Here is a 12,998-nt window from a genome sequence, read left to right on the forward strand (position 1 = left end):
GGAAATTCTCTTTGTGTGCCAATGTCTCAATGTAACTTGCACATTATACGTTCTACATGTGACCCCAATGAGACACAGAGGCGTATTCTGCTTTTAGCATCAGGACCTTCAGCTGAATCCTTGCAAATGTCCGTTTTCAGTAAATCCAATATTTACAGCCTAAAGGTGGCCAGACAAAGCACTGTTCTAAGCAAGAATTCTGCTCGGAGATCTTGACAGTGACTATAATTGTGTGTGCAACACCCAGCAATCCACTGGACAGCAGGGGCTGGTCATGTGCACTCAGAAGACCTACTTTTTATAGATCTAGCACCATATGTGATCTTTAAATGACCTTTCCGAGGATAATCATTTTCTCCCTTATTTCATTTTTAGTGCAAGCTGGAAAAAGAAATAAAACAGACGCTCAATGCCAACGAGAAAGCAGAAAAGCCGGATTGGTTAATACCAGCAGATGGAAAAAGAATCAATTTTTTCATGACTAAATATTCCAGCAGTTTGTAACACGAGGCCTCCTGAGTCACTGTACTTTTCACATGGATACCTTGGGGAAGTGCGTGATCTAACCTTTAGCTCTGATATATTACAGTGAAGAAAGTCTATCCTGTCTCACAGAAGCTACATTTGCATGGAAACATTTTTTTGTGGCTACCATCATCCACAGTTTCTGGCTTTGTCAATTAATGAGCACTTTGCAAATATTGTTTTAGATCTAAAGGATAAAAGCACAACAGGGTTGTCCCACCAGAGACACTGTGCTGTGGATATGGCATAAGCATCAGATTGCTGAGGCCTGACCACTGGATCCCCCAATCACGAGGAGAACTCCAACAGCAATATATGAAATGAAAGGAGTGCTAAGTACATGTGCACTTTCAGTTCTCCCGATTGCTAGGAGTCACAGCGGTCAGACACCCAGCGATCTGACACTTACAGCATCTCATACTTTGACTGATTGGGGCGGCACACCTTTTTAGAAAATATTTTAGCCATTTATTCTCCACACAATGTGATGTGTTGCTTGCCTAGCAGGAAGTCAGTATCTGTGTGAGCATGTCCTGGAATGCAAGGGGGTTGGAGCAGCTCAGTGCAGCGCCAGACAGAAGAGCAATATGGCTGCCAGCCCTAAACTCAGAAGATATAGGGTCGGGTCTAGGGGCAACCAAAATTGTGTACACCAGGACTGATAGAGACAGGTTGGAATTATAAATGTGAAATGCTGTATTTTTGTTAATAACATTTGAATTATCAAATGAAAGAATCGCGAAGTATGAAAAATGGGGCAGAGAAGAGGTTCTCCTTAATTTAAGTATATAGCAAAATGTACTATTGACTGTACCTGTACTATTGACTTTTGGTGTGAAGGATTGGAGAATGAAGGGAGAGCATGTAGAATCACAGATATTAGTAATAGTTATAATAGTTATATATAGGTAGCTGCCTTTCTTGGCAAGCCATTACCTGGCCAAGCTTTCATCTTGAACTAAAAGTGGAGGCTTATCTGTAAGCTTCTGAGGAGCAAATTGAGGAGATGGTGATCGTGATGGCTCCATCCCAGGTTTCTGAAGATAACAGGGTTTTGAGGACACTTCAGTCTCAGAGCTGTTGTGCTTTTTGTCTAGATGATGGCTGACATTCTCAGATGACCCAGAAAGTCTAGGGTTGTGCAAAAGGAAATTTAAGTGTTTATCCGAAGGCGCCCCAGGACTGTGGTCAAGTGTTGCTTGAGGTTTTACAACATCTGCACTTCCTGGGGAATAAGATGCACTTTTTCCATGAGATGGTGTCAGTAAAGATTCTGTAGATGTAGCTAGAGATGATGTGGAACCATTCTGCCTCCAGTATTTGTCTAGTTTTGGTGGTGGTGGCCTTTGAGGAGCTGGCCCACGTTTTTTATTTATGGGCACTGGGTCTTCCCTTCGATATTCTTCTTCCAAAGAAATCCTAGTGCCAGGAGGAGATTCTGAAATAGGGGCAGCTGAGTAGCCAATATCCTTGCTCCTTATCCTCACATTTTCATTCACAAATCTATAGTCACTCGGCAATGTTCCAGACCTTTCCCTGCTGCGTTGAGGCTCATTTAGTGTATCTGGTACTTCAGATGTTTCATCGGGCCTTTTGTTCTCATATGCAATAATCTCATCTGCTGACACTGGATCCGCTCTATCTTCTGTCTCTACAATCCTAAAAAGCAATGATAAATGTGATCAGAGAATAATATAGTGTACATACAGTAAAGACAGTAAATATCTTTTTAGTGCTTGGCAAACCCCTTTAAGATGCCATGGTTGTAAAATCAACAGGAAATAAACAACAAAATACTAGGTACATGCTATCAGGGATTTAACTTGCCCTTTGACACTACAATGGCAACTAATACTATTACATCACATGGGGGGAGGATTTATCAGAGCTTGCACACCAGTTTTCTGGCCTAGGGGGCCAAAGGGGGTTTAAAAGGGATGAGAAGGGGGTCGAGGCCATCCCTACTCAGAATATGCAGTCACTACAGCCTGCATACTTTCATGAGGGAAAGTTTGCAGAATGCGGAGCAATTCTAAACCAGGCAGGAAACATTGTAGAATTGTACGCCAGCGCAGCCCCCCTGCTGAATACATAAGGGGGCCTAGTGCTATTGAAGTGTCTGGCAGTGCTGGAGACTTTATCATACAGCAGAGTATAAGCACATGTCCCCAATGGTCTTTTGTTTTTCAAACACAAGAATAGACCTGCCTCAATACTTTGCTGTCCAAGCACAAGTGGCTGCCCTGAGGTACTGCAGGCATAGCTACCATATACTTCAATGGTAGCCAAGTCAGCAGTCACACTTAATGGCTACTAAAAGCCACTGAGAAGATGATCTCTTGGGCTATCTTGAGGTAAAAGAGAAAAAAAGTGAAGATCTCCTGGCTTTAGCAGTGCAGTGAAGAATGCAATATGGATGAAGCAGTTTACTCAACAAAGTGCAAAGAACAGGAGGAGCGGATGAGAAAGGAACATAAAGTACCTTAGAGGTTCAGAAAGATCGCAGAGATGTTCTAAAGCAGGAGACTGGAAAGACACCGTATGCTCAGAGAAGCTGAAAGTAGATAGAGTACTTCATTAACATATTATCTAATCTGTGGAAACAGACCAGCAACAAAAAAAAAAAGTTACAAAATGAATACTTAAGACTTAAGCATCTACTATGATTATCCTATGATACATTGCAAACAATACAGAAGACGTTTATACAACCTAAAGAACAGGCAAAATAATTTAGTTTTCGGCACTACACCTCCCAATAAATCTTAAAATGGACATATGGTACTGTAATGGATCTAGTTGTGGTAATTTATAGGTGTACTGATCCATAGAAATAGTAGGAGACCAATCCTTCCATTGGAAGACATTTCTCCGCATTTAGATATGTGCACTTCTGATTATTTCTGGGAACATCCTATTTACACAAAGGCTTTGTGCGGGGACTTAAAATAATTTTATTTGCTCAGCAGTAAAGAACAAATTCATAAGGCTCTCAGGCCATTTGGTGAGCTAGTATTAATTCTGGTATATCCCTGTGCAATTCCTATGGATTATAGACCACTGGCACCAGATTATCAGCAAACAGATGGAATTTACTTTGTATTCTGAGGAAGAGGAGGAGGAGGGTATAAACCTGTGATTGACCAATTGCTACAAATCTCACCCCTGTAAAATGTTATGTATGTAGATTATACCGTATGTTCCTGAATAGAACAACTGAGATGACAATTACTACATCAGTAGTGACAGCAGAGAGTCACAATCTGACTTGCAATTGCCAATGAACCTTTCAATTTTGAAAATCAACATAGACATTTCTATGACAACTGCAGAAATCGTGTAGAACCGTCGGCCCACGTTAGTCTCAAATTTAGCTGAGCTGCTGGATTTCAACAAAGGAGTTAGTACAAGATCAAAACACAAAATGTTTATATTATGTAGTTTTAATTTACATGCAGAGACTACACTTCCCATGAGGCCTTGCACATGGTGTGCAGCAAACTCCTCCTCCCTCCTGCAGTACAGTCAGGTCAATAAAGAATTCTGGCAGTGCCACCAGTCTGAGTACAGTGCAGCACATCTCTCCTCCCCAAATTACTTTCTTCACCTCTGTGTTTGTCTCCCTGACTGTCAGCCACCCCCCTCCCCCCACCACCATAATTTCCCTGCAACACTGGGGATGTACCCATCAGTTCAGAGGCAGGACTTGGATGAGATATTGGAGGAAATAGTAAAATCACAATTACATACAGGACAGGTCACATGATCATCTAAACAAGCTGAAAGTACAAAAGTAAAATGTCTCATGTTATACACGTACCCCAATTAAAATTTTTACCATGAAAACTATTGCACAATAAAATCATTAACATTGCCATTTTTGGTTTACTTGTTTTATCGCAAAACACTAAAACCTAATATGCATTGGTGTTCATTATTGTTCCTTTAGTTGGTACGGTTTGTATCTTGCTTGCAAAACAGCAATTTGAGCTCTAGAGCTGTGAATAGTTGCACAAAACCTAACCCCAAGTATGTGGACACTGACCCGGCCATGGACACCGATGTTCATGCCGGTGTTCTAGAGTTTTCATTCCTATTTCAAAAAGAATGAAAAGTAATGGATGCGTAACGGAAGACAAAGGGAGATGCACTGAAGACTGAGGCTGCGGTCTTGTTTGCATTAAACGCATGCGTTTTTAAGCAGCTGAAGAGGAGATTTGCCTAATTACATTGTTGACAACAATGTAATTAGGCAAATCTCCTCTCCTCTGTTAGAAAACGCATGTGTTAAGCAAACAAAACGCAACGTGTGACAATATGCTTTGCTAAAACACAAAGCGTTATTGAAAGACATAATGCAGACTGTTTTGTTAGATAAGGACCATTATTTTTACACAGTTAAATGGGTGCTGCCAGACTGCCTTCTCCTGCCTAAGGCCACCTATTGAACAGTGTAGAGCCTAGTTACAATAGTGGGGAATGGAGTTACACTGAAACTATGCTCATTAGGCTCTATAATGTGAGAGGACAGGGGTCCTGAGCTGGAACAGGCAACCTAGGACCCCTGACCTGTTATGCATGAGCTGAAAATATTGCCATTGATTGCTTATACATGGTGGAAAAATACCAGCTGCGCAAGTTTCGGTAGGAAAATGCCCATTTAAGAGTTGTACTCAGTTTAGTTTCATGATCTATGTAGTACAGGAAATCATATTGACCTTATGCAAACATTGAAATCTCCTAAGAGACTGTACAACAATATTATACATCACAAAATGAAAAAGGTATTCATAATACTGGTGATTCTAGCATACAGGAATGAAATGATCACATTAAAAATCTCATGGGATACAGCCACTGAATGTGCCCCTATATGCGAAGAACGCAGCAGGCTCATCAGGGAATAGTCATAGATATGTTTAACATAGGAACGAGGAAAGAAAGGCCTCCATAGTAACATGGGAAGGCACCGTACCATAATAAATTATTGTCTGGAAGGGGTCTCATGCAAAACAAGACACCACTAAAAAGATTCCATCTTACTCTTCAGGAAGAAGGAAAGCTCAGGATATAAAGTATCCCTACAAGTATGCAAATGACCGAGCATAAAAATCAGACACGTGATGAAAATATTTTATAGCAGGCGTCATATTCTTCATGGTTACATTAATAAACTGAAACAAAAAACCAAAATATCCTACTATAATAAAGCCGGCTTTAGATTTCTGTGGGCCCATGTACAACATTTACTACGCAAATATATGTACTGACGTATTGAATTATGTGACGCATTGTACGGGTTGTCTTGCTCACAACAATACCAAGTTTGGATTTATACTTCTTTTCAAGCAAAAAGATAATTTTTTGCTTGAACTTATGACAAATGTCAAACAAAAATAGATGACAGGTTTCTGTTTTGTTCTGAGGACCGATGGGGAAGGCAAGTACACCTTTTTTTCTCTTAGGGGTATTATATTGGGGGCAGGGGCTGGCAGGCTATATACTAGAGGGGGCTGGAAGGACATATATATTGGGGGGGCTGGCAGCCTATAAACTAGAGGGGGCTGGCATCCTATATACTAGAGGGGGCTGGCATCCTATATACTACAGGGGGCTGGCAGCCTATATACTACAGGGGGCTGGCAGCCTATATACTACAGGGGGCTGGCAGCCTATATACTACAGGGGGCTGTCTAGCTATATACTGGCTACAGGGGCTGGCTATATACTGGGGGTCTGTCACTAATGCATTTCCCACCCTCGGCTTATATTCGAGTCAATATATACTCAAGTATATATGGTTTTATTTCTATGAATTGTCCCCTTTTGTGGATATTTTACTGCTACTCTTCATTGGGTTCCTTTAACTCCACCAGTGGGTAAATAAAGAGTTGGCAGTTCCACCCATTGTTTGTACTACTGTCTATTAATAATCCAAGGGGTGACACTCCCTGTCAATGACCTAACCACATTAACAGGTAAATAGAACAGATACAACTAATGTAATCTAACATACTATGAATATCTTTAATTTTTTTCCTGGGAGATAATGTTTGGGCTTCCCCTATGCAGTTGTCTTGTGTTAATAAGATTAACAAAATTCACTGGCTCTGGTGTAAACATTAAAAAACTTGAGAATAGGAAACTAAAATTTTCAAAAGTCTCAGAATGTCGGTTTTCACTACAATCACTTCTACTCCCCTCCACTGGTAAACAATCTGTTCCCATTGGCCTGATTTTCCAGTCGATCACATGTACTGGAGTTTGTTAGTGTATGTCTGCATCCAATGCAGTCATTCCTGATCTGAAAGTAAGTTTGTGTACATCCATTTCCTATTAAAAAACCCTGCGCTTGCTCCTATTTTCATATTTGCCCAAGTGTCCATAATACATGCAGCCAGTGGAAGAGACTTCTGAACCTCTGCAAGTATTGTCCAAGGTGACAAGCTGCTAACTGATAGTTATTGCTTACCCTTCTCTCAAAGTCATGGAGAACATCTAAAAATAATATCTACAGCTTCGCTTCTCAGCATTTCCCGAAAATATGCAAAGCCATTGTAAATAAACACTGTGTAGAGTCAGCAACGTCCAGCAGAAAAACGTTGATTTTGTCCAATTTAATAGAGGGCACATGAGACTCGATATTTGTAAAGATATCATTAAATTATGTTGGGATGATGATACCGCATCTAGGTTCCAAATAGCCTCACATTTCAAATACCAGTGTGTGTTGGCAGCCTACAGATTTCCAACTTTAGAAAGTAGATAACCCAAAGACTTTTAATATAATTGAATTAAATTGGCATCTCGTGTAGGCAAAATAGAAATGTCAAATATCTAACTATGCTGGGTCTGATGGGACCGGTTATAATACTGCCCATGATCCAGTTTGATCCTGCTACTAAAGTTTAGGAATTATGTACCAAATCATGGGTTCTACATGCCGGTTACTGGCATCTTATTCCTATGACGTCATTGTGCAAGAACCAGGGTTGGGAGGGGTTACATGGGGTTTTCACAATTATTATGCCCCATAATGTGTTATTAATCGCAGATCCTTAATATAATATAGGAGCCTACTTTATGAGTTCAGTGATAGATACAAGTCATAGTCAAAAAATTTTCCCGAACTTTTCTAGACACGAGACAGAGAATTGCAACTTTTCTAAATAATGAATCACAACTATTAAAATTTTAAATCTTTGGCCCAAAATTTGAGATCAGATATCAGATACATCTGTTGGATATGTCTCAGACATGTTATCCTACTTCGCTACAGATTGTCTACTTATCTTAGTTCACAGCTAAATCTGTTCCATTCATTCGAATGTCTCCACATTGAGAGATTACGTTTAAGGGCACATTCCAAAAACCTGCTTTGAATTAGAGTTTCTGGGAAGTGAAAGAGCGCATGTTTTTATTTGACATTACGAATAATGTCCCAGAATTTCTTTTCCACTTCGCACTCTCCAAGAACTGATCACTTGAGAATACTGTGGCTTCCTGTCATATAATTTACATTTTTCTTGTGTTACTATACTAATCATGGACACTGAAAGGAAAATCCAAGCTAACCTTTGAACCCGACAAGAAGCTGCGCCTGCGTGATCTCTCTATTTGTCATATATCGTATCCGAGGCCATGTTCAGTCTGTGACACAGCTCCGGTACTATTATATTATGATATACAATATTTTAAAAGGAACACAATTTAGACAAAATATATTTGGGACAAAAGATGATCGCATAGTTACCTGAAAAAATCCACATGCAGGAGGCACGGCCAAAGCCCATCAGATTACAGTCTAAACATTGTTGAAATTTAATTTAGAGTTGTGCAATGCATCAAAACTTTGATACGATTTTAATACTTGAAAGCTCCGAATGCTAGGATACATACTGAGGTTGACTAGGTTGTTCCAGGGCCTGCTGTCACCCCTCTTATACCTTATCTTGGGGGGTTGTGGTTCCTGCACTACTCAGTAGATGTGAGATGTTGGGGAACAGTAAACAAAAGTAAGCATAGGTCACTGGGAGAATCTCATCCCCAGACTAGGGGAGGGTTCACTCTGACCCAAGGCAACTTGCAATCAAATTATCTAAATTTGGCCTGATGGGATTTAACCCCTTACCCCAAGCATGGGAGGCAAGCACATTACCAGCAAAATATTTTATACACAGGGCTTCGGAAACCACGACTATGTGTATGAGCATATGCAAATACACAAGGCCTTGTGCTAGAAACTAATTTTGTGTGCATGAGGTCTCATTGTAATATCAATATCTGGCAGTGATGGTAAATTTAGAATTAGTATGACCCACATTCTAGGATGACACTCAGACTCATCCTGACCATTTGTTGGAAATAAACATATCACACTGTGGCTAATGTGCTAATTTTTTTTTCAATTAATTTTATTCAGTAATGTTTATTTCTTTTTTTTTTTTTTTTTTTTTTAAATACTATAAGTAAAAACAAGGGATGAGCGAACCCTTTCAGGTTTGCCTATTTCTGCCAAACGGATGCTGAAAGTTTAGTTTGGGTTGTGATCTCTCACCCTCACTGATACCAAGCACAGGCGTTACCCTAAATGCCAATGGCAGCATTTGCATGCAAGCGCTGCTTGCACCCTACACATTGGTCCAGTGACAACATAGGGAAGTGATAATCCTTGCAAAAATAGCGGTGTGCAGGCACTGACCGCAGGTGTTATCGGTAGGAGGTGGAGGCATATGGATTTCAGGAAGGGATATGTGCGGGAATCCTACTGTATGGGCCATCAAACAAGCTTATTTTGTTTTCTAGATAACGTAATACCAGTGCCAATACCTCACCAATTATTTACTCTTTACCTTTGAAAAAATTTCTTTTGGGACCAAGAAAGTTTAGAGAGTCTACAACTCCTTTATGAAAAATATCCAGCGATCCATATCCATGAACCCATTATGAACATCTACAAGAAGCCGCTGTTTATAGTGCACGTGTCTGAAGACAAATATTGTAGTAGTGAGTCACAATGATTACCGAGGTAAATACACAGATATTCTCAAGTAAGAAGTAGCACTTAAAGTGATTGCTAGCTGGAATTATCGCACAATAAAAAGCATCTACTGAAGGCAAAATAATAAAAATAAAATATGAACAGGAAAAATTATAAAGGTCTACATGAGCGAGATAACTCAAAGTAAGAAGGATAACATGTCAGACAGCAACTAGAAATACTAAGTCCTTATAGAATTATACATGGCAGTATGAGAAAGATACAAATGACCCATAGGCCAGTACACATCCATGTGTGTAAGGACTACTATACATTATATATGTATAATGTATAACATAGCACATGTATACCTTAACATACATATCCAAAACAGATCATTGAAGAATAAAAGCAAAAACAGAAATTCACACATTTGGATCTCGTCGTTAAAAGCCGGTTGCTTAGCAACCTCTAAATATGTACAGTCGTCTGTGTCGGAGATATGGGCACCTCCCTGTTGCTAGGCAGAATGTTGTCTTTCTGCACAAAACTGCAACAATGTATTATCATCCATTATACATATCAGAACAATGCCCCTGCGACCCTGGGGGTCACAGGGACATCTGGCTATCCTCTGGTCAGTATGACGGGGGTCTATATCATATTGAGGGTCCTGAAAGATGCTAGATAATATTTGGTACAAAATCAGGATGGGATGTATCTTGTTGTATTGGACAGACACAGTAACTAGTTACAGCCGGCATAGTAGTAGTTGTAGTAGTATCAAAGATGTACACATTATGTGATGCATGTTTATAGTCCAAAATGGCATTTATCGTCTTAGATCTTATAAAAAAAAAAACCCCACATATAACATAATGGAAGAAATAAACAAATATATTGACACCCCCCCCCCCCCACACTGACAACCACCAGGTAAGGATCTGCTGGTCCTGTTAAGATCTTGATGATCTTATGTCACATGTCATTTTATCACATTCCCTGAGCAGGTCCTGTCCGATCAGACATGACGTCCCTGTAGAAAGGTACACAAAGCATGTAAGGACAACCCAGTATATAAACCTAATGGATTTCTGCGACGCTGTCCTTATACTTACTACAAGTCTTATACCTTTCCTCCTGTAGAAGAAGGAAAGATCACGCGGTAACATTCATTCCTTCCGTCTGCTCAGGTCTCGGAAAAGAAAATACAGGGATTCTATGAAAAGACACTTACAAATCCCTCCACGTCGTGTTATTTGAGAACGGCTACTGTTGCCTCCTGGATAGGGCTGGGCGAGTTGGGTTTATGTTTAAACAAGATTTGTTGCAACAAAAGACACTGAACGGATTACAACATCCACCTTCTTGGCACTATTGAAGCACTTCAAGGCAAGCCCTTGGCACCGAGTACCCTGTGCGGTTCAGTCACATTAGAGAGGCTACATGTAACACACTTACTTATCCGTCCTCTTCAGACTTTGGATTTTGCCGATCTCCGCCCAGTGTTTTCCAGCAGCAGGCTCTGCATCTCATTTACTATAACACAACACATGCTTCTTCATAGCAGCTGCCTCCTCGGTGTCGCTCCGTGCAAGCGCTGTCAACTTTAACCCTGCTGCACACTGTGCCACTTCATCAGCACTGACCGCCCACTGCCATGTGAATGACACAGATCTACACAGGAAACAGAGATTCACTGGAATACTATGGAAAGCTGAAAGCTGCTGGTATTCTTCACACATATGTATGGAGATACCACTGTAGCTTCTCACTTATAGAGATATGGGGATAGCATGCTGGTGATGGGGGTAGGCATTTATTTGGCATTATTCCAATGGAAGAAAAATAAAGCCTACATAATCCAAGTCTGCCACGGCTGCTAACAGAGAACTATTGAATATGGTAAACTGCACAGCAAATGGGGATGTGGGGTACTTTACTGATATCATGTGATAAGGACACCTTTATGGTCTCAGGTAATCCTTATAGTCACAGCAATAATCTGAAAGTTACCATGTAATACACTGATCATGAAGTTTCTGTTCTTAAAAAGGTATCAAGTTTGCACGTTATACTCTATCCTATGATAAAGGGGATCTTTGCAGGTCGGACTGCTGGGACCCCCACTGATCACAAAAATGTACCCTCTCAGTTCTCGCAAGCTGTGTCCAGCAATTTACAACACTACGATGCTATTGAATTGAGCGCGACCAGCATCTCCCCCCATTAGTGAGAAAGGGACCATCATTCTTCAGACTACTGTTGGTCCTTAGTGAGTGTTCCGACATTCAGACTGTCAGCGAGCAGCTTGTTATCCCTCATCTTGGGGTTAACCCCAAAAAAATGACTATTGTACTTTTATAAGGGGTTTATCATCATAAATGAATGTACAGTACTGCATTCCTATTTATGGGCCAGAGGAGAGAGCTGTCACAGGAGTCCCATTGTATGCAGGGCCCCTGCTCAAGTAGTCAACAGGGGCACAGACGTCCTAAACCACACAAATGGATAGATCCCATATCCTATGAATAAGGGACAAGGAGATGTAAATAAAGAATAAGATTCTCTCTACGATTTTTTAAATGTAAAGTGGTCTACAATTTGTATCGCGATTGGAAGCACAGTCAGATGATAATGGGTGCCTTTCAATGGAAGACAACGGTCTTAATAAATATTGAACCTTGTTTATTTCAATTATGCATAACAGTGAGTAGTCTTGATCCCTAAATTAAACCACTTTATAAAAGGTCTGATCATTAAGGAATGTGCCCTCTCAGCGTCACCAGTCATTCCAGTAAAGATACCACCGAACATATCTAACCTTTCCATTATGGAGAAATATAACATTTCACAAGCGCTGCCTCCGAGCAGCTACACCATATTAACAGGTATTAAATTCTACTATAAATTCTACCGTTGCAAGTTTTATTTCTAACCCAAAGCAGAGTTACATTAAAAAGTCATGACTTTGAATGAATATGATCAGCTCCCTACTTGTATGTCAGTAAATGCTTCAATGTGATACACCTTTTACCCTTGAAGAAATTGAAAAGATGCCATACATTTAAATTAGGAATAAAAGTGAAGTAAAAATCAGTGGAAGGGGATTTATCATTAAGCAGAGGCTTCTTGCACCATTTTCTAGACTGTCTTACAAGTTATTTGTACATTAGATTTGTCACTGTGGCTTATTAGCGGTTAATCTCTGTATTATATTTGAAACTTTTTGGTAAAAAGTCTCACATTTTTAGCGCAACAGTTTCTTAAGAATTTCATATGCCACAATTCACTTGGTAAATTTGGCTTTAAGAAGGTTAACGTAAGCACTGGAGTAGGATGAAAAATGCTGCAGAAAAAGTCTAAAAGTTTTGCACAAATCAGCGGTTGAGACAATTGTGAGATGTTTGTATGCAACTGCAATGATAAATTCCCCTCAATGACTGTATAGAAGACGGAATATCCATGCTAGTTCCGAGTCCAGAGGAGGCAA

The 12,998-nt window shown here is 40.1% G+C and overlaps 1 protein-coding gene and 1 long non-coding RNA gene across 5 annotated transcripts in view; one reads left to right on the forward strand and one right to left on the reverse strand.

Moving 5' to 3' along the window:
• The window catches only part of LOC140119140 (uncharacterized), a 202,566-nt gene extending 202,055 nt beyond the window's left edge, over nucleotides 1-511 (forward strand). Inside the window, exon 4 of the long non-coding RNA XR_011853332.1 lies at nucleotides 376-511. This is a non-coding gene — a long non-coding RNA (uncharacterized lncRNA). The remainder of the gene's footprint in view (nucleotides 1-375) is intronic.
• SHROOM2 (shroom family member 2) overlaps nucleotides 1-12,998 on the reverse strand; it is a 104,168-nt gene that overhangs the window by 6,504 nt on the left and 84,666 nt on the right. For 3 of the 4 annotated variants that reach the window (XM_072137836.1, XM_072137838.1, XM_072137839.1), the window contains 2 exons: nucleotides 3,008-3,079; nucleotides 1,462-2,184 (listed from right to left, as the gene is read on the reverse strand). In XM_072137836.1, coding sequence (XP_071993937.1) covers nucleotides 1,462-2,184; nucleotides 3,008-3,079 — 795 coding nt within the window. The remainder of the gene's footprint in view (nucleotides 1-1,461; nucleotides 2,185-3,007; nucleotides 3,080-12,998) is intronic. The other variant, XM_072137837.1, reaches the window with a different exon arrangement.

Source organism: Engystomops pustulosus, chromosome 2 (assembly GCF_040894005.1).
Source record: "Engystomops pustulosus chromosome 2, aEngPut4.maternal, whole genome shotgun sequence".
NCBI classification, from domain to species: domain Eukaryota; kingdom Metazoa; phylum Chordata; class Amphibia; order Anura; family Leptodactylidae; genus Engystomops; species Engystomops pustulosus.